The 21,968-nt window shown below is 41.9% G+C and overlaps 3 protein-coding genes and 1 long non-coding RNA gene across 5 annotated transcripts; 1 reads left to right on the top strand and 3 right to left on the bottom strand.

Annotated features, from left to right (window-relative positions):
* The first annotated feature begins 314 nt into the window (after nt 1–314).
* On the top strand, nt 315–1,603 carry LOC115549400 (C-C motif chemokine 4). Its single transcript, XM_030364549.1, has 3 exons — nt 315–672; nt 847–961; nt 1,144–1,603. The coding sequence occupies exons 1-3, from the start codon at nt 612–614 to the stop codon at nt 1,418–1,420; spliced, it is 453 nt and encodes a 150-aa protein (XP_030220409.1). The 5' UTR covers nt 315–611; the 3' UTR covers nt 1,421–1,603.
* Nucleotides 1,604–4,658: 3,055 nt separating this feature from the next.
* On the bottom strand, nt 4,659–5,766 carry LOC115549336 (uncharacterized). The gene is made up of 3 exons (XR_003977744.1): nt 5,586–5,766; nt 5,288–5,396; nt 4,659–5,196 (listed from the first exon to the last, which is right to left on the bottom strand). It is a non-coding gene; the product is annotated as an uncharacterized LOC115549336 (long non-coding RNA).
* A 5,335-nt stretch (nt 5,767–11,101) lies between these two features.
* LOC115549334 (uncharacterized) lies at nt 11,102–14,776 on the bottom strand. 2 transcript variants are annotated; one of them, XR_003977743.1, is made up of 8 exons: nt 14,414–14,776; nt 13,435–13,668; nt 13,224–13,309; nt 13,028–13,132; nt 12,614–12,797; nt 12,160–12,320; nt 11,380–11,618; nt 11,102–11,181 (listed from the first exon to the last, which is right to left on the bottom strand). XR_003977743.1 is itself a non-coding variant. In XM_030364499.1 (7 exons), exons 1-7 carry the CDS (start codon nt 14,415–14,417, stop codon nt 11,598–11,600), a joined length of 795 nt encoding a protein of 264 aa, XP_030220359.1. In that variant the 5' UTR covers nt 14,418–14,776; the 3' UTR covers nt 11,110–11,597. The 2 variants fall into 2 exon arrangements, 1 of the variants encoding a protein (XP_030220359.1); XM_030364499.1 differs by having other exon boundaries at nt 11,110–11,618.
* Nucleotides 14,777–20,728: 5,952 nt separating this feature from the next.
* On the bottom strand, nt 20,729–21,451 carry LOC115549335 (C-C motif chemokine 2-like). The gene is made up of 3 exons (XM_030364500.1): nt 21,275–21,451; nt 21,017–21,125; nt 20,729–20,925 (listed from the first exon to the last, which is right to left on the bottom strand). Exons 1-3 carry the CDS (start codon nt 21,342–21,344, stop codon nt 20,799–20,801), a joined length of 306 nt encoding a protein of 101 aa, XP_030220360.1. The 5' UTR covers nt 21,345–21,451; the 3' UTR covers nt 20,729–20,798.
* Between the last annotated feature and the right edge of the window lie 517 nt (nt 21,452–21,968).

The following is a 21,968-nucleotide window of genomic DNA, read 5'->3' as shown; positions in this document are numbered from 1 at the left end:
TGTCTCTCTATATTACTGCAAGCTCTGGCCTCTGCAGCCAGCCGACGGCAGAGTACCACAACCTACAGTATACACACACGCACACAAACACATATAGAGGTGCAAGCACCTCTATATGTGTGTCTATGTGCGCGGCATGCACGAAAGTGAGTACACAGGTGCCTGTTTGTACAGGATGCTACTATTTTGTGGTCTGTTGCCGAGATGAAGCTGTCACAATGCAAGAACTAGAGAACCTCATGGTATTTCCCCCCCTCCCCTCAACACCCCTCCACCCAACCATCCTCTCCGTACCGCCACGGAATCTTTCACTTCAGAAAAGAGTGATGCCGGTTGGCCAACGGAGTGGGGGTTTGTTGGGGTGGACCGGAAAGCCAAGTGTTTTAAAAGGCCGAGAACATAAACCGTCCATACAGTCTCCAGAAAGGTGAAGAACAGTTCCTCAGTTCTGTCAAGGCCATTGCAGAGTTATACGGACATCACCCATCAGAACAACCATCCATTTAGGCTGCTCCTACAGGTGGATTCCATTGATCCGGACTGTCACTAACAGCCTTAGGACAGCGAGGCTCCAACCTCTGTATATCAACCTATAGGTGCTCACTGAGAAGATGAAGCTGGGATTGGTCTTCTTCACCCTCCTCGCTGCCTGGCCTGGCAATGTCTACTCAAGTGAGTCTCCCAACTCACCCTTCCCTGACAGCCATCAGGTTTCCTTCAAATGAAATAACAATGTGCTTGATGATGATCTATGATACATTTCTGCCTTGTCTTAACCCAAATTATGCGCAGCAAAAACTAAAGTTTTGAATTAAACTCTGTTTTTCTTGTTTCATTCTTCTTTAGCCCATGGACCAGTGCATGGATGCTGTCTCAAAGTGTCTGGAACCAAAGTCCCTGTGAATATGATTGTGGACTACAGAAATCAATCGACCACAATCTGTGGTATCGCTGCTGTTGTGTAAGTCTCGACACAACACAAGTCCCACGGTCAATACAGACCACGACCAACTACCTGCCAACGACAAACATGTGCTTTTTTCCCTTGAATTTAACCTCATTGTATATTTAACTTTATCCATGGAGCACATCATAATTAAATAGGATTCCTATTGACCGTGTCCTTTCACATTTCAATCGAAGGTTCACAAGCAAGATTGGGCAGAAAGTGAGAAGAATCTGCGCCGACCCTAACGGTAAATGGACCCGAAGAGCCATTAAGAAGGTGAACGAAGACAGACTTAGAGCACTACAGGAGAACGAAGACAACGCTGGAGTAGCCAACAGAGCTTCCACAGAGTCTCCCACATCAAGTGAAGGAAGCAGTAGGCCTAGGAGAAACAACAATAAAGGGAGGCGTAATAGCAGGAATCGCAGGAGAGTGTGTGTTTTGCCAAAAGAACCCACTCTGGTGGCTTAAATGGTGTTAACAACAAAAATGTCTGCTCTTTTAGACGATTAGACGATTTTTTTGTTATATGATTCTAAGTTATAAGTATAATGTATTTTAATCTGTCCTTACCTGTATTATTATCGTCAGGTATTCTCAATGTAATAACATGTCAGCGATGAATGTAAAATAAAACTTTCTATTGTCGATTCACAATCAAGTATGTGACTTTATTTTTTTATTTACGGTTCACTGAATTGCTTGGTTGGAAATGGTTTATCTGAGCCCTATTGTACGTTTTTCTGGTAAATAAACAAAACAAAAGAAAAAGTTAAATTAATTTAGTATTATTTTATATTTGATAGCTTATGTAATTTCCCCACGTTATCAATTGCCAGTCTTGGGTGGGCATTGACTTTCGCAGATTTAACATGTGGCCATTGCATTTAGCTATTTATACAACTTTGAAAGGAATGCATTTTACCTATTATAAATATCGATTGAAATTGCAAACAAAGAGTACGAGCAAAAGAACCAAACCCAGGTACCCTTCTTAAAATAGGTTCAAAACATGGACTGATGTGAACTCTAATTCTGTATGTGTGTATGTTTTTGTGTAAGTGTGTGCGTGTGTTTGTGTGTGTGTGTGTGTAAGATAGTACGTACTCGAAGATGTGACCAAGAAAACATCCTAGAATCCTTGTAAAAGATCAAATAAAATTAAATATTTGTAGATTATATGATTTTAGATAGCGCATTTTGATAAAGAATATACATTGATAATACATGAATAATATAAATGCAGTCAAATGCTAACCCACCCACTCAACATCACCATAGGTTGACACATAAAAGCAGTAATACAGCAGCTATGTCGCACTGCTATCCCTGAAACCACGCAGCTTTCATGTGTGAGTCACGTTTTTGCGTTTTGTGTATTGTAGTCATCTGGGGTGTCAGTGCTGTATTATGAGTATGATTATAACTGATGATGTTCTTTCAAATAAAGAATTACAAGTGACCAGGGATGACACTTATTACGTAGGGACGGATTAGGACGACATGTGTTTCTGGGGGGCAAATAAAGGAAGATTTGTTCGCTTTGCTTCCGCCCTTAGAAATCCAGTCCAGTATTATGATCAAACAGGAGGAACCTATGTGCAGACAACGTATGCTGAATTAAACCAGAGGTTCATTGCAGTGAAAATGAGAGCAGTAGAGAACAACAGGGGGTGGAAAGGTGAGGATGGATGACAGGCAGGTAGGGCTACTGGCAGGTAGGCAGGCAGAGGAGCACCCAGGCTGGATGGCAGGCAGGTACGGGGTTGGTGGTCCTGGGGCAAGGAGAACACAGAGATTGTGAAAAGGATAAAACACGGAACACAAAAAGTATTTAGCTATCCAAAAATGCACTAGAGCCGCGACTGGTATCTAGCACTATGGTTAAAACAACGATCTGGCGATAAGTGGCTGAAGAACCAGGGTTTAAGTAGGGCAGAGAGGATGGAGATGGATGGCAGGTGTGCATAATTACATCATGACACAAAATACTAGTGGATGATTTTCTTTTAACAAAACTTAGATTTTGAAGTTACCCGAGGCTAAAAGTAAAAAAAGTATTTTCCATACTAATTTCCCCGTACTATCAATTGCCAGTTTCAAGTGGGCATTGAGCTTTACAGATTTAACAATTGATCATTGAAATTAGGTATTTATTCCACTTTGTAAGGAATGCATTGTAGCTTTTATAAATATTGATTGATATTGCAAACAAAGAGTGGGAGCAAATGCCCCAAACATAGGAACCCTTGTTAAAATAGATTCAAAACAATTATTTGCTTTGAAAGATTGTTGTTGATTAAAAGAAAGACAAGAACCACCACAGATCAACAAACTCTTAAACATAGATGATGCATTGGCAGTATTCATACTAGGATTTGATCCACTTAAGATTAGGATAAGATCTGAAGATACCACATCCTGGACTCTCTTATTGTGTGTGTGTGTGTGTGTGTGTGTGTGTGTGTGTGTGTGGGTGTGGGTGGGTGTGGGTGTGGGTGTGTTTGTGGGTGTACGCACGGGTCAGCTCTTAGAACCACAATCCCAGGAAGATTTGAGCAAGCAAACTTGCCCCCATTGGTAATTTCTGTCAGAGGTTAGAGTTTCAGTTTCATTGTATTGAATATTCATGGGAAAATCACACAAGAGGGCCATTAAAAAATATATAAATATATCAAAAGTGTGGTTCACTTTTAATTCATATTTATTGAACCCAAGGGGAGTCACTATAATCTTGTTGATGGGTGTTATTGTTGTAATCATTTGTAGAGAGCACATAATGCAACATTCATTTTGCTGTGGTGCAAGCAAGTAGCAGAAACCAGACCCCAAACCCCCATCCATTTCCTCTCCAAGCTGCCCCGCCCCCCCCCCCCCCCCCCCCAGTTCAGTGGTGAGTAATGCACTTTCTCTCACACACGCTGTCTCTCAATCATCATCTCTGACTCTCTCTGTCTCACACTATCTCTGTCTCTCTCTAGGTTCACTCCCCCCTCTCTGTCTCTCTCTTTGGTCTCTCTCTGTCTCTCTCTCTGTCCTTTTCCGTCTCTCTTTGTCTCTCTGTCTCTCTATAGGTTCTCTCTCACACCTTTCTTTCTCCCTTTCTTTCTCTTTCTCTTTTGCTCTCTCTCTCTCTCGCTTTCTTTTTGCACCCCGGAGAAGTTTCCTGCAATTGTCTTAAGTTAAATATGTTGTACTGAGATGACGAGCGGACACTTACAAAAAATAAAACTTGAAGTTTCAGGAGCCCGCAAACTATATCCGTACACCATATTTGTACAAATACGTAGACACCGAGAAATTGTCAGTGACGCACCAACATGGCTGTATAACTGGACTGCGTTTCAATAAATATTGTGCGTCACCACTTGGCAACAACTGGATGGATGGTCTTTCTATTGAAAATATTTAGTTTTATTAAGAAGAAGGCACTTCCACTACATTCTGAGCCGTGAGTGACCTGTAAATGTAATTAGTGTGGTTGCAAAGCAAACCACACTATTATTATTATTTTGTGTCTTTTATATCCTTCTTTGTTCGTATTTATACTTAATTTTCTAAAAAATAAGATTTAATAAATCGTTTTTTAGGGTTAATAAGTCGACCCATCCTCACCCATTATTTAGTGTAAGGTGAAGATAGGGCCTGATGAAGGGGGAGGATCTTTCACGATAAGCTTGCTGAAAGGCAAAGAGAATGATTCCTGATGCTTTATCTCATCGTATTTATTTCTCACTAAAACTTACAGACATACATGGAATACAGGTACAAATTTAATAGGACATGAACATTCTTAATTATGATTATTTGAATAATTTAATACTTCATGAACTAATATTCATAATAAGTAATGAGGATAATTTATTATAATGCATAGTATGGTATTGAGAATCATAGTTATACTTTATCAAAATGAACAATGTAGAAAATAGTTTTATACAAACGCAAATAAATGTGAATTCTAAATTGTAGGTTGACTTTTACATTTTGTCGACAAAATGTACATATCAAAATAAAGTATGGTAATCATCAAGTCATTTTACAAAAAAAACATTGATGTAGTTGTTGTGTCGATACTGTCCCAACTGAACTACTACTTATGGCCTTCAACCTCTCAGAGGATGGAGTTTTTGGAGAGGAAGTGTGGCCGTCTCCTGTTTTCTTTTTCGTCAAGGTAGGCCATGCTTTTATTGGTCCACGGCTGGTTGGGCTCTGCACAGATCCTCTTGTTCCTGACTGTGGTGAAACTGCAGACAATACAGAGGGCAAGGTTCATAAGGGTTTATGATTGCTTGGTTGTAAAATAAAATATTGTCGCCGTTGAAAATAAAAACCTACACGACTGCGGGCAGATGGCATGATGAACTTTCCTGCACATGGTAGCTTTTCAGTTTTTTCAACGTCACTTCGGTTCCTTTAATCTTCCGACAGCAACGGGCGACTCCACCTGGAGGAAAAAGCGATGCAGAGGATACAAATGTATGAATGCAGCCTCCTCCTCATCATCACTTTAAAGTAATTTTCATTCTAATGTTTTAACATTGATTTTTTTACACTGGAACAACCTTTTGTTAATACTTCAATTAATAACTATAGAATACAAAATGAATAATGTAGGTGAGGAAAGTATACATACCTTGAGCAGAGACACTGCAGGCCATATAAACAGCGATGAGAAGAGGCACAAGAAGGATACATTTTGACATGGCGTATAACGCTGATCTAGACACCAACGAGAAGGACTGATTTGATTTGTGTGCGATTGAGAAAAAGGGGCTGCTTTTTAAGCCCACCGACACACAGTCGATGTGTCATACGTTCCTTTAGTGATGGAGAGTGGTGTGCTTGTTTCCTACCACAACACTTCTACCTCTTGGCCATATCCTCCCCCCTTACACCTCCATTCTCACCATCTCTGGTCGTCTAAAAGTCTGAGAACATGTTCCATGTACATTTGCATTGAGTCATTAGGATTTGTGCATGGGAATGGAAAAAAACTGTTTTTTCATGCGAAGCAATTCATGCAATAACAGCTAACGTATGGTCTAGTGATCCTCAGAAAAAATGGTGTTCATGGTTACTAATAGTTAATTATGACTGAATGTATGAATACCATGGTTAACATAGACAGTCACTGAAACTCAAAAGCCTGGTTCCTGATCCTGTTTCTGTTCCTGATTCCTGCAGTACAGAGGATCACACTCAGACTACTACTTTAAAACTTTTACCAAATCTGTTGCTGCCGTGGTTGGAGCAGCTAATACACCCATGTACTGTATGTGTTGTCAGTTGAACCCTTGAAGTCTGTCTTTGTTGTGTTATGATCCTATGGTGGAGAAGACAGAGACAGAGTCTCCTGCTGCTGGCTGAGCTCCCGGAGGAGGTCCACCTGCAGTAAGCCCAGGGCCACAGCCGTTGTGTTCCACCAGAGACTCATAGTCAGAACCACTGTGTGTGTTGGATGGCTCCTTCCAGGGAGAGTTCAGACTGGAGTCCACGACCAACATGTTGCTCTAAACAGTTAGGCTGTCGGGCGTGGTCACTTCCTCAACGTCCTCGCTGTCTCCGTCGGACGACTTTGTTTGGCCTTGGTCAACGTCTCGGAAAACGTTTCAAATGATATAGTGCTGCAAAATTGAGGTCCAAGCAAGCACTGTGTTGTACTGGAGGTTGTGATACATCGATGAGCGTTATGATTCTGATCCTTTGTCTTCATAAACTAATTCAATTAAAACATAACATCATTGGCTGAACCATGCAACCTGTATTGTTAGAAATAACATTCATATTATTTCTGCACACTTGTTGCACATGGATCAATGTGCAGAGGTTAAACCAGGCATCTCCACACGCACTCTTGAGGAGATTACAATCAGTAAAGTATTGTGGGCAACTTTAAAACAACAAATTCGCTACAGCGTCTGAATTCCGTCTATGGCAGAGATTCTGGAGAATAGTTGTGACTGACAGGATCCTAAGCTTCCTATAGCTCCTCAGACCTTGTGTTTGGGGTTCATCGGAAGTTCACCTGTGAAAGGCCTTTCATTGCCCTCATCTATGTCATCACACTTGTGTAATCATACGCTGAAACTGTACTGACTCATACTGCAATAATCACAATATTAGCCTCAAACATTTAAATGAATCAAAGCCGTTATAATTAACGTTTGATTGCAGTCGTTACATTTTTAAAAGGAATCATTGTTTCTCTACAGACTAAATTATTTAAGGGAGACAATATCCATTGGTCGATGTACCTTGCAGTTCTAGTTGATCATGCTTTCTAAGATCAAATTGTGAAGCTATAGTGGTAAAAGTTACCTAGAAACAACTGTCAATTAAAATTTCTGACCGGCTGATTCACACTGATTGCACCAACATGTTATAGATTTCCTCTGTCTAGGTCCATTTTCTCAGTGATGAGGATTGTGATTAGAATCCCCCTCAATATTTCTTGGTTTTGTGGTCCTCAGCCACACATCTTGTTTGAATGCAAAACAAAGACCCAGGAGCAGCTACACAACCTCATTCCAGAGTCAAAACTAAGAAACACAAAGACTAATTCAAAATGCTTCAGGAGAACCAACAGGCCGATTTCTGTAAACATTTAGACGAATCAATGTCCTTCCTCATTTTGAGAACGTTCTGCTTTTCAGTTAGAAGGAATGAAACCATTCATCCATTCAGTTCAAATGGTCAAGACTCCAAGCTTTCCTTTTTATACCCTCATTATGTAAAAGCAGAGTTTGCTAAAGGCTAGGTTGTGACAAATAGCTTCAGAAATACATGGTGTTCAACTATTTTAGATTGATGGTAAAAGTAGAATTAATTTGGACATTTCTGAGGAGAACACTTAGTTACTGACCATGTCGCTGAACTTCGAATAAACCAGTTGTTAGGCCAGTTGAAGGCATGCTAGCCCAGGACCGGGCCCCATATCAGAGGAAGAGGATTCTCAGAAAGTTGGCAGCGGTTTAGCAGCGGAAGTTGAGTCTGGCTCTTCTCCTTCGTGGTCAGCACATGGCATGAAGCAAGTCCAAGGCATTACAGTACATGCCTTCTACTCAAAGTGAAAAATGTGTGTGTGTGTGTGTGTGTGTGTGTGTGTGTGTGTGTGTGTGTGTGTGTGTGTGCGTGCTGCGTGTGTGAAAATATCTCCATACATATATATTATATTGTGGCAACCACGATTGTCGGCAGCTGAGTTTTCCAAAGGAGACGCTCAAACAAGGGTTGCGGGTCAGCGATTTTAATTTGTGTACCTCGCATGGGAACAGGGCCGTCGATACGGGGGGAAAGGTGATGACGATTCTAGGGGCCCACAGCCCAGGGGGGGCCCATGGCAATAAAAAAAAATTAACTACCAGCCCACAGTACTAGCCCCCCCCCCCCCCCCCCCCCCCCCCCCCCGTCAACGATTCCAGCGCAGGGGGGTCCATCAGTACCCCCTCCCCGTCAACAATCCAGCGCAGGGGGGCCCATCAGTACATCTTGTATAGGGGCCCAGGACTTGTAGCAACGGCCCTGCGTGGGAACAAAGGTAAAACAAAAGTCAACATAAGTTCTTCCTCTTATGGGGTAAAAAGGGGCCGTCTCCGGGTCTGGTCTGGCTGCGTGGACGGCGTCTCTATCGCTCCCGTCTTCTCCCACTCAGTCCTGGGGGGAAGCGTATTGGCGTTGGTACGGGTGGGTGCGTTCTCCCCCTACCGCGTCGCTCCAACTCGGCAGTCTCCAACTCGGCTCCCTCCCGGCACGAGCAACATGGCTGAGAGAGCCCCGAATGAGTGGAGAAGCAGGCTATTGAAGCTGCTTCTCCACCGGTTCCTCAGGTGCTCTTCATCTTCTTAATTGGCAACGGCCGGGTTGCCACTCTCCTCCACCCTTTGTTGAAGCCTCGGGTGGCCTTTCGGAGCAGCGGCGGTCCGGCGCGTAGCATGGCTGCTTCTGCTTCCGGCGTTTCATCTCTTGCGGCGGCGTCTCTTGCGGCGGCATCTCTTGCGGCGGCGTCTCTTGCGGCAGCGGCGGCGGTGTCTCTGGCGGCAGCGGCGGCGTCTCTTGCGGCAGCGGCGGCATCTCTGGCGCCGGCATCTCTGCCGGCGGCGGCGGCGGCATCTCTGCCGGTGTCTCGGATTTGGGACCTCAGAGGTAGAATGAGCTCCCTGCCGCTCTCAGGACCGCAGAGTCACTCACTATCTTCCGAAAAAGACTCAAAACTCACCTGGTCAGAGTCCACCTCAACACTGCATAGCCACCCTCCCCCTTCTGGCCACCATTGTACACTGTATTGTATTGTGTTGTATTGTATTGTATTATAGTACTTAAAGGTTGGGTATGGGATTTGCAAAACGACAGCAGAATTTGAAAACACACCACTCAAATGGTCCTACCCCATCTCCTTCAACGCTGACTCTGACTCCATCCATTCCAAGTACCTGGACGCGCAATCATGCACGAGCGCGAACACAGATGCGCGAGAGCGAGCCAGGCTAGCGTAGGTTTCGTTAAACAACATGGCACTACATTCAGCTGTAAGTTGCACCAGATATTATAAACATTAAACGGTCACATAAATCATTACTATTTTTAGAAAATGTATGTTTGTTTCATATGATTGTATTGGAAGTCCTGGTTTTCACTAGGGTTGCCGCGGTGTAGACATTTTCACATCGAGTAATACACTCGTCTCAACACCGGTATTACCGAGTATAAACGGTATAAACTTTGAAACTAGGTCAACCGCCATCTTCTCCGTCAACTCTCCTCTCACACTGTGACAGCGTCTGGCAGCGCGCCAATTCTCGATGACAGCGTCTTATAACGTTCTATATAAGTTTATGGCAAAATATCATAGCCTGTCAAAATTAGCTAGATGGCCTTAGCCTGGTCATCATAGCAATGCTTTGGCCAACACTAGGTAAGCATAGTTTACTGTGCTCCATGGCTATTTTGTTTAACAATTGTGATTTGTGAAAGATTACATTTTGTGTGCTTTTCACCACTACCCTTCCTTTGATTTATTATGTTTATTTATTCGTTTTCACTTCAGAGCTTGCAGGTAGAGACCGCAGGTTCGGAGTCACCTGTCCACCAGCCACAGACAGACAGTCGTGGAAGAGGACGTGGTAGTGGCAGGGGACGAGGCAGAGGACGTGGCAGGGGAGAAGGCAGAGGACAGACCCGAGGACGTGGCAGGGGACAGACCAGAGGACGTGGCAGGGGACAGACCAGAGGACGTGGCAGAGGCTTGATAAACCTCACTCAAGAGGACATCCATCGAGTTGAACAGCTCCAAATACAGCGAACCACACTTGAACGGGTATTTAAAACAGTTGCCAATGTTATGTTAGTATAAAAATGATGATGAACAATGGCTTTCAACTAACTTTTCAACATTTTTCAGGCCAGAATTCGACAGTTGACCTTGGAGCAGTCACATGAGTTACTGGAGCAGTGCCTGAATAGGGAACCAAGCATGATGTTCGATTTACACCGCCTCATCTTGGGAACACCGCCTCATGACAGCACCCCTTTGCCAACCCCAGAGCAACCCACTTGGTGTGTTTGCAACCACTGCAAGGATATGCCCACAGACACAGAGAGAAAGTGCTGTGGGCAGACCCCAGAGAACTGTATGTCCTTGCTGCCACACATGGACTTGTTCATCTTGGAGGAAGGTGTCCTGCGCTTGGCCAGGCGTATTTGGAACGATGTCTGGGCTGAGGAAGATGCTGCTGAACCCGGGGAAGCCAATAAATAGTTCAGATACGCAGCGTACAGACAGTATGTGGTTTGGCAACACGGCGCCTTGGGAGAAGGGCGAAGGGTGGTCATTCCCAGCTGTTGTGTATGGAGGATTCGGGACAAATACCCAGACCCTTTTAATCATTACACAGGCTTCCTCCCTAGCAGGGTGTAGTGGGTCGTATGCCTCAAAAGATTTTTTCTGTTCTATATCTGTCATATGATCATGTTACTGTTTGTCTTTTTACACCGGTTCACAAGTTGCAAGTAAATTAATGTTTCTGAACATAATTTGTGTCTCGTCTTTACTAAACAAATAACAACCAAATGTCAAAAAATGTTTACTGCAATTACACCATGACAGAAGCCTATAAGAACAATAAGCTTACACAAAATACAAAAAAAAGACGATTGGGGGAGTAATCAGATATTTTTATTGTTCAATTTTTTGAGGATGGCTCCAGGCTAGCTCTGATCTAGCGGGGACTGTGCTGCAAACACAAAAAACACCAAATTCCAATAATCAAACCATGTCTATTTTCTTACAAAGAAATACATGTCTTGTCACTTTCCCATATCTGCTGAAATTTACAGTAAGTATTAAAGTGAACTGATATCAGCATAGAGAAAAAGTGAATGTCAAATACACAGCTACTATTCCAAACTTCAATGGCATTGAAGAAACTAACCTAAGCCTCTGCTGACTTGCTTCTGCAAGAGTTCCTCAACACTTGGGGCAGGGATACCAGATAGGACTCCCAGCCTGCGTGGATCTTCTGGTCTTGAGGGTCTGGACTGTGCCAACCCCCCCAGAGCAGTCAGCCTTCGCTGCAGGATGATGCTCTGCAGTTCCGGAATGTAGCTGAAGTCCACTTTAAGTGTGCACAGCCGCCACGTCCTCGACCTCTTACTGTAGTTCTTTCCAAACCTGATAACAGAGAGATGGGACTCATCAGAGAAAGTTTTTCAGCTGAATGTAACAAGTGATAACATTTGTTTATAAAACGAATCACGGGTGTGTAACAAATGATGACACGTCACGTGTACACCAAGGCAAATGAAGGAAGCAAATCAACAAATATTTCCAATAATTAGAGTTATCATGACATTGTCTCATGCATATGAGAATGCCAAGCACTAGGCACCCAGCAACCCAAGTCTGCACATGAAGCTACACATTTACAGGAAAAGGAGGGGTTCAGTCTTGAAGTTATGGTTTTAGGTCCTAACGGATGAGGGATTTCCACAGGAGAAAGGTTTCTCGATGCAGAGCGAGAACTTAAAAGGTAAAAGGTAGGAAAGCAATGCATTACCCAGCTAATTTTTTAGTGAATGTATAAAAAGCGATCATGAGTCCCAACTCATGCATTTCACTCCTATGAACAGATTACCTTGGTACTAAGACTATTTTCAACAGCATCTTTCAATATTTGAAATCTTGCTGAGGAGTGTGATAGAACTATACATACTGTATTGAGCCGTCTTGTCTTCTCTCGGTCTGTGAAGATGGTGATTATAATCCAGGCCAGCCAACAATGTCCGAGCTTTATACCCTTGTGGTGAGAAGCTGTGGCGCTTGCTAGCGTACATGAGTATATGGTTGTGGAATGACTCCAATTCTGCTGTTGACCTGAGGGTGAAAAATTAATCAGAAGTAGGGTTTAGATGTAATGTCACCGAAGCAAATTTAATCAAAAGATCAGATCTCCACACATTTAGAAATGGGCCAATAGTGCCAAGCCGTGCATGTGGAGGACTGAGACTGGCTTTATACTACTACACAACTACTGTTGTTCGAGTCTACAGACCAAATGCATTATAATGAAAGCTCCAGACGTACAGTCCGTACTGCAGCCGCTGGTCAGGTCTTTTTCCTACACAGAAAAGGACTACTACTGACCCACATTGAGTTGGTCGATTTACCTGACAGGTGAAAATTTTTCAGCCAGCGGATGTCCATAATGATTTCCCGCAGTTTCTGTTGTGCAGGCGAATTCTTGACAATCCAGTCCTTTTCACGGCTGTCCACCAGAGGACCATGACGACAAGCACCGAGGGCCCATTCGTGTTCACCCGTGACGTGGTGCAAGAGTCCAACCCACATATCCTGTATATCAGTTTCAAACATTATACATTTCAATGTAGAAAAGAATTTCATGGAACTGCACAAATCTGCAATGAGCATGAATTGTGATTTTATCCAAAGTTTGAGTGAGGGCCAGGCCCAAGTTTATTTTTAACCTTGCTTTATTATAGACCATTCACCTCAATTTACAGCACAGAATGTAAAACCAACAAATTATACACCCAACTTTGTGTGTATAACTGTGTACTTACAAGGAACTCGTAGTAAGTGCCCGCAATCTTACAGTAATACCAAAAGTGATTGCAAATGTCTCGGTCCCACTGGAGCAAGATTGAACATGACTTCTGCTGCCCTGCCTGGACATAGAAGCAATACAGAAACACAGATAATTTCATCACTTACTGGTACATGTAGTTCTATACAGTTTTTTATTGGTCAATGACTTACCGCTACAATTTTTTTACTCAGGTTTTTGGAACCATGCCAGATGTCCAGACAGTGCACCACCCCGATGTCTTTGTATATCCCTTTGCCTACAAGAGAAAATTACAACGTAACTACTGTAAACATAATCAATCTAACACTGAAAAAACACCATGTCTTATATGTAGCCAGCAACTTTCAGAAAAGGGTATTGGTGTATAACACTTCAACTTACTGAACAGGGCCTTTATCCCTAGGTGGCGATCTGTGCACACTTCCTGAACTTCCACATCTTTACGTAGAGCATCTATGGTGCAAATGAAGCCCTCCTTCTCCATGGCAACAGAATTTCTATTTGTCTCCCTTTTGTCCAGGTTGACAATTGACATTATTTTTTTGGAGTCATTGTCCATTGCCGTGTACGTACAGTACTGTGCGCAAAATCCCGGACTGTCCATGCGGCCATCACCTTTGAATACAAATATCAATGATAAAAATGTAAATACACAAAAGGGAGATAAAGGACAAGCCAACCACTGAAGGGGGTAGGAAAAGGCAAAAGGTCATGAAACCACAAACTATTGAGTAGTAAATAGACGTCTAGTTCACACAGGGTACATGTCTTGCAAAAAATTCAGTTGACTTTGTTGTCCATGACTGACATTTACTGACTACCACCTACTTTGTGACTCACCCAGGACAACAACTGGCCCTTTTGAACGTAGCTGGGCAATTATGGCAGATCTTTTCTCATTCCAGAGCTCTGTAATACTGTCAACACAGTAGTTGTTTTGTATGGCAAAGAACGTTGATCGATCGACCATACCCATGTTCATAAACTGGAACAACAGTTCAATTTTGGCATAGTTATTGCCTGATAAGAGTATGTTGGTGGCCTACATAAAGTCTCCACTTGACATTCCATATTTCAAAGATGGCTGGGAGCTCGACCGCCATACTGTGTGGCCACGTGGACACATCTATGATAGCATAAAAAAAATACTATCTCAATCTCATTTGAAATTTAGCTTCAATAGTGTGTTTGTTCATTTGTTCGTATTTGTAGTGAATGAATGAATGCGATCAACACGCTTCTGCAAATCAGAATAGACGCCCCTATCGTTTAATGATTTGAAACCTGGATACACAGAGTTTAGCTAAAAGTCATTTATGAAACTCAGAAATGGGTCAGTAAAAAAAAGAAAATAACCTACCCATTCAATGATGGCAGCTGTGCCCCTGGTTCTGACACTGACTTCATATGGTCTTTCTGCACCGCAAATTGTTTTGGTTTGTGGATCCTTTGCTTTGCACATACTGACAGGGATAATAAGGTAGTCGGTAAGCTGCTTCAGACATGGTAAGCGATTGATGCCCCACGGCCTATGATTAAGGTGACCAGACGTCCCCGATTTCCGGGGACAGTCCCCGTTTTCGGTGATCTGTCCCCGGTCAAAGCTGTCCCCGGAAATGTCCCCGATTTTGACAGTGAATGGGGGAAAAATGCGCGCAGACTCAAACACCAGTTATTACGGTAGTAATTTAACGCAGCACCAGAGAAGACGTCGTATGACGTACAGACGCTATCAGGACGTACGACCAGACTCAGCAGCGTCAACAACAACAATCTAGAGGCGGCAAAAAGGAAAAAGAGAAGATCAGCGGTCTCATAAATGGTATGTTGTGTATGAACTTATTTATTTTGTGTGAATTGGCAGTAGACTTGGCTGTGTGTGTGTGTGTGTGTGTGTGTGTGTGTGTGTGTGTGTGTGTGTGTGTGTGTGTGTGTGTGTGTGTGTGTGTGTGTGTGTGTGTGTGTGTGTGTGAAGTGGTAACGTTAAAATAAGTATGATTGTTTATCTGAACTGAAGACCTAACGTAACGTTATAAAAGTCAGTGAACGTTAAAATCATGACAATGTTTTCATATCGGTCATTAGTGAAGCTGTAATGTTAACGTTAGCATGAGATTACCAGGTGATGACATTGTATGTGGCTCTGTTTTGGAAGAGGGGGAGGTGGAAGACTGCTTTGGTAGCATATGATTTTCCTGTAGGCATAGGGACCTGAGACTGTTAAAATAATAATAATGATGACATTATTTATTAATAATAAATTAATTAATAATCAGTCAATGGTTGATAGTTGTGTGTGTTAGGCTGCTGTTTTTTTTGTCGGGCTGTGTGGGTAACCAATGACTGTAGTAGTTATAAATGCAGACCATTTGATTAGCTGATGCCCTGAGTCACTGTTTTATGTCAATGTTTTTAGTAAAGGTATAATAAATAAATAAGTAATCAACAGAGTGAAGGAGAGAAGATGAAAAGAGCAGGAGAATAGTATGGAAAGGCAGAAATATAGAACTAAACAACAGAGGGAAGCTAAGGAGAGAAGAAAGAAGGGTGAAGAAAAGAAAAGCATTGAAGGAGAAGAGAACAGACGAGAGTCTTACATCTTTTTATATGTTTTGACTTGGTAATTATTACTAATTACATCTTGATGATATTTACTAGCTACTGGTCTGGCAGCTGTCTTTGCACATGACACTTAACTTTGGAAGAGAGATTTTTTTCTCATGTATTATTCTATATTTGTGTTTTTGACACTGCTGTGCACTACTGATACATGATATTTGTGGGTGCTGATATTTTGATTTATTAACCTTTTGCAGGGGCGCCACCAGGGATGTTGGGCCCCATTAAAAGATATCACACTGGGTCCCACCATCACACACACACAGGCAACGCCAACCATGTGCAGTTTCTGTAACCACACCTCTACCTGTGAAGGCTTCAATTATCTTATTGTCCGATACTAACTTTACAATATGACATTGAGTTGTGATAATATAACACTGTGAAGACATGAAGGAAACATTCTGCATACTGATAGTGTTTGTTTAATTATAAATTTGATTTTCCATTAAAATCCATTAATGATGTTTTTTTATTAACATAACTAATGTTCTAATATTTTTTCAGGGCCCCTGTCAGTCACTGGCCCACAGAATTGTCCTAACTTTTCGCCCACTAATGGCGCCTCTGACCTTTTGTGTAATAAAAGCTGGTTAAAATACATGAAAAAGTACTTGTCCCCATTTTTTATTTCATAATGATAATATGTAAGGATTTTTCACCGCCGCATTGAAAATGTCCCCGATTTTCAGTTCAGAAATCTGGTCACCTTACCTATGATGTCATCTTCAACCGCAACCCTCAGAGATTCTGGCAATGGGACATCTTCTGCACTGTTGTGTTGCACTGTTCCATGTACCGCCGCCTCAAGGCTAATAGCTGGCAGTTCCTCCAAGCAAATGTTGGTTTGTAGAGGGCCACCATACCTATATCAGATAAAAGTAGAAATAGGATAAATTGGTGCTAGATACTGAATGTATGACAAATATATACATTTTGAAAGTCCTTTGAAATGCACATGTACCTCACACGGATACAAGGGACAAAATCTGCATTGTCACCATCATCATCGTCTGAGTCAATGTCCTTAGTGTCACCTTCTTCTAAGGTTGATACAGAGGCACTGTCCATTCCTGATTGCCATGTGACATCATCCCAGTCAATCCTGGTAAGGACAGGTAAAATAAATGGGTTACATTGCTTCAGCAATCCACCATTTTTCAGTACTCCCCTGTTACTATCCATTTGACTTCAGTCCTGCTCTTTCCTGTAATTTGTAAGTATATTTTTGGGAAAGTGCTTGCTATATAAGTGAGAACCTCCTAAACAGGGAGAAAACACCAAGCAGTAGCCAGGAAAACAAAGGGCAAGCATTAAAAGAGTCATATATAAAAGTAGAATATGACTTACGTGGAATTGACAATGTCGTTGAATTCTTCTGGATTGATTGAATTGTTTTTTAGATCCAGCGGCGACAAGGGGATAAGGATGGTGTGATATGACATCATATTAGCTATCACCTTAGTGGCAAATGTGTACATTATCTTATAAAGGCTAAAACTTTCCTGGTAGTACCCTAACCGTTTTGACAGGAGATGACAGGAGATGCCAGAGGAAACGGTCATTCCAACCAACAAACCGCATATACAACAGACATAATCAGAGCAGACCATCATATAACCCTAACCCAAAAACAGATCCTGAAAACAATACCATCTTGACCACATTTGTTTGAATTTTCTGTATAATAAATGATTTGGTCAGCAGAAAAAATTGTACATATAAAAAATATGCAATGGGTTATTTTTTCTTTTTTATATGAACTAGGTGGCAGCACATTTAGATGTACTCAACAATAAATGAGGGCCTAGTATTACCAAAATGTCAATGCCACAGAAACACATGGCTAGACAAGTTCTAAAAAACATTAACATCAAAGCACTTTTGAGTCTTTTTTTTGGGACATACAGGTAAACTTTCCTGGTTTACTTTACCGTTTTGACTGTCAACCAACACAGCGTGTTTATGAGTCAATCCACCAGAGTGTTGGAATGACTGTTCCCTGTGACATCAGCAGAGGAAGTGTATTCTTGCTGGACCATCTACCATCTAGCAACAATGAGCCAGACAGCAGGAAGCAACCTGCCCTGGCAGGAGATGCCAGAGGAAACGGTCATTCCAACCAACAAAACGTATGTACAACAGACATAATCAGAGCAAGCTTTCTGGCAAGATAAATCTCTCACAACATTCTCACAAGTTCAATGCCATAAAAACTCAAGGGGTGGCCTTGGCATAATGTATGCAAAGTATAGTTTAGTAAGAGCAGTCTTTACTTTCCTGATCATGTTTCAAGTGTTCTAGACTCACTGGTCAGAAAGTGCACTCACCTGTCAGATGTCTCAGACGAATTGTTGACAGAGCAGGAGGAGGGGGTCGCATACCACTCTTGCAAGGGGTTGAGCTAATTTTCTCATAACTGTAAAAAAAAATAGTGTATATTTGCAGCGTTTTTGCAGCGTTCTTCTATTCAAAACTGCACGATTCAGAGCAATGTGGAACAACTCCACTAGCACTAGACTACACGAGCTCTAGTCTCCATACATACATAGTTCTACCTAACAACTGAACTGTTCTACAGAATCGCTCAAATCAATGGGATGGTGTCGTGATGGTCCGCTCAGCACTGTACTCCTCGCTATTTTTATCAGCTATGTATCGTTTCCCTGGGGATATTTCCAACCATGTTTGAACGAATATTCGAAGTTCTAATATAAAGTGACAGCCCTACTACGGGTAGTTCCACAAATGCCTGAAGGCGCTTGATTTTAAATACATTACATAGGGAAATACAGATTTATGAACTATAAAAGATTACAAGCCTATCGCCAGGACCACAACACTGCAATTGTTTGTGTTAGCGAAGCCAGATCCATATGCTAACGGCTAGATCCCATAAAGACACGTTAGCCATGTGGTTTTACTGTCGTGTAAATGACAAAAAAATACTCCATGACACGTAATAATTCAGCAATTATCGGCATCTTACCTGTCCAGCAGAAAAAATGCCACGCAAGCATCGGTTTTTAGACCCTTCTCGTCCTTCAGTTGCCGCCAACGTTCGAAAGCAGCGCATAGGATTATTCTTCATTTCAGTTTTTCTCTTTCAGCGTTTTTATTATCAATTACTCTCTGAAAAAGAGTTTTCCTTCTCTTTGCTGGTGCTGATAGTGGTGGTGGTGGGGATGGTGGCGTCTTGTCTGCCATGGAAATTGTCTTCAACTGCTAGGTCCAAATGTGGATTAACTAGTTCCAGTAGCTACCACAGGTTAACAACAAACAGGAGCTTGCTCTGGGTCACGAGCTCTGGGTCACGAGTACTGCACGAAGGGGTCGCGCGCGGGGGAGGGGGAGTGCAGTACGACCGTTTGATTGACGTACTTACTGTCCAATGCAACTCGGTGGCTCTGGAAATCATTGGCTGGAGTTTTTCGAGCCCTGCCCGTTCCAAAGATGATTGACTTGTTCAATTTGCATGTCAATACTTCTAACTCAGTGGCTGTAAGTGGGTTATGATAAGGATTTCAAGTAATTTTGCAAAAATTGCCAAAAAAGCGAATTCCATACCCAACCTTTAAGTAGGGCAGAGATGATGGAGATGGATGGCAGGTGTGCATAATTACATCATGACACATGAAACTGAAAGGTTAGAGTTTCAGTTTCATTGTATTGAATATTCATGGGAAAATCACACAAGAGGGCCATTAAAAAATATATAAATATATCAAAAGTGTGGTTCACTTTTAATTCATATTTATTGAACCCAAGGGGAGTCACTATAATCTTGTTGATGGGGGTTATTGTTGTAATCATTTGTAAAGAGCACATAATGCAACATTCATTTTGCTGTGGTGCAAGCAAATAGCAGAAACCAGACCCCAAACCCCCATCCATTTCCTCTCCAAACTCCCCCCCCCCCCCCCCCCCCCCCAGTTCAGTGGTGAGTAATGCACTTTCTCTCACACACGCTGTCTCTCAATCATCATCTCTGACTCTCTCTGTCTCACACTATCTCTGTCTCTCTCTAGATTCACTCCCACCTCTCTGTCTCTCTTTGGTCCTTCTCTGTCTCTCTCTCTGTCCTTCTCCGTCTCTCTTTGTCTCTCTGTCTCTCTATAGGTTCTCTCTCACACCTTTCTTTCTCCCTTTCTTTCTCTTTCTCTTTTGCTCTCTCTCTCTCTCGCTTTCTTTCGCACCCCGGGGAAGTTTCCAGCAATTGTCTTAAGTTAAATATGTTGTACTGAGATGATGAGCGGATACCCGCAAACTATATCCGTAGACCATATTTGTACAAATACGTAGACACTGAGAAATTGTCAGCGACGCACCCCCATGGCTGGATAACTGGACTGTGTTTTAATAAATATTGTGCGTCACCATTTGGAAGCAACTGGATGGATGGTCTTTCTATTGAAAATATTTAGTTTTATAAAGAAGAAGGCACTTCCACTACATTCTGAGCCGTGAGTGACCTGTAAATGTAATTAGTGTGGTTGCAAAGCAAACCACACTATTATTATTATTTTGTGTCTTTTATATCCTTCTTTGTTCGTATTTATACTTAATTTTCTAAAAAATAAGATTTAATAAATCGTTTTTTAGGGTTAATAAGTCGACCCATCCTCACCCATTATTTAGTGTAAGGTGAAGATAGGGCCTGATGAAGGGGGAGGATCTTTCACGATAAGCTTGCTGAAAGGCAAAGAGAATGATTCCTGATGCTTTATCTCATCGTATTTATTTCTCACTAAAACGTACAGACATACATGGAATACAGGTACAAATTTAATAGGACATGAACATTCTTAATTATGATTATTTGAATAATTTAATACTTCATGAACTAATATTCATAATAAGTAATGAGGATAATTTATTATAATGCATAGTATGGTATTGAGAATCATAGTTATACTTTATCAAAATGAACAATGTAGAAAATAGTTTTATACAAACGCAAATAAATGTGAATTCTAAATTGTAGGTTGACTTTTACATTTTGTCGACAAAATGTACATATCAAAATAAAGTATGGTAATCATCAAGTCATTTTACAAAAAAAACATTGATGTAGTTGTTGTGTCGATACTGTCCCAACTGAACTACTACTTATGGCCTTCAACCTCTCAGAGGATGGAGTTTTTGGAGAGGAAGTGTGGCCGTCTCCTGTTTTCGTCAAGGTAGGCCATGCTTTTATTGGTCCACGGCTGGTTGGGCTCTGCACAGATCCTCTTGTTCCTGACTGTGGTGAAACTGCAGACAATACAGAGGGCAAGGTTCATATGGGTTTATGATTGCTTGGTTGTAAAATAAAATATTGTCACCGTTGAAAATAAAAACCTACACGACTGCGGGCAGATGGCATGATGGTCTTTCCTGCACATGGTAGCTTCTCAGTTTTCCCAACGTCACTTTGGTTCCTTTAATCTTCAGACAGCAATGGGCGACTCCACCTGGAGGAAGAAGCAATTTAGAGGATACAAATGTATGAATGAACAGTTTTAACATTGAATTTTTTACACTGGAACAACCTTTTGTCAATACTTCAATTAATAACTATAGAATAGAAAATGAATGATGTAGGTGAGGAAAGTATACATACCTTGAGCAGAGACACTGCAGGCCATATAAACAGCGATGAGAAGAGGCACAAGAAGGATACATTTTGACATGGTGTATAACGCTGATCTAGACACCAACGAGAAGGACTGATTTGATTTGTGTGCGATTGAGAAAAAAGGGCTGATTTTTAAGCCCACCGACACACAGTCGATGTGTCATACGTTCCTTTAGTGATGGAGAGTGGTGTGCTTGTTTCCTACCACAACACTTCTACCTCTTGGCCATATCCTCCCCCCTTACACCTCCATTCTCACCATCTCTGGTCGTCTAAAAGTATGAGAACATGTTCCATGTACATTTGCATTGAGTCATTAGGATGTGTGCATGGGAATGGAAAAAAAGTGTTATTTTATGCGAAGCAACTGAATGTATGAATACCATGGTTAACATAGACACCATTAGTAAACGATTACTTGACCACAGGTGTGCTGTGAGCCAGTTGTTACTTAATGCATATAACTGCATGTAGTAATGTTAATGAAAGGTTAAAAGCAAGCCAGCCGCTGAAACTCAAAAGCCTGGTTCCTGATCCTGTTTCTGTTCCTGATTCCTGCAGTACAGAGGATCACACTCAGACTGCTACTTTAAAACGTTTACCAAATCTGTTGCTGCCGTGGTTGGAGCAGCTAATACACCCATGTACTGTATGTGTTGTCAGTTGAACCATTGATCCC

The sequence above is a fragment of the Gadus morhua genome, chromosome 8 (genome assembly GCF_902167405.1).
Source record: "Gadus morhua chromosome 8, gadMor3.0, whole genome shotgun sequence".
Lineage (NCBI taxonomy): Eukaryota > Metazoa > Chordata > Actinopteri > Gadiformes > Gadidae > Gadus > Gadus morhua.
The sequence above is the reverse complement of the archived record's forward strand: the minus strand, read 5'-3'. Positions and strand labels throughout refer to the sequence as shown.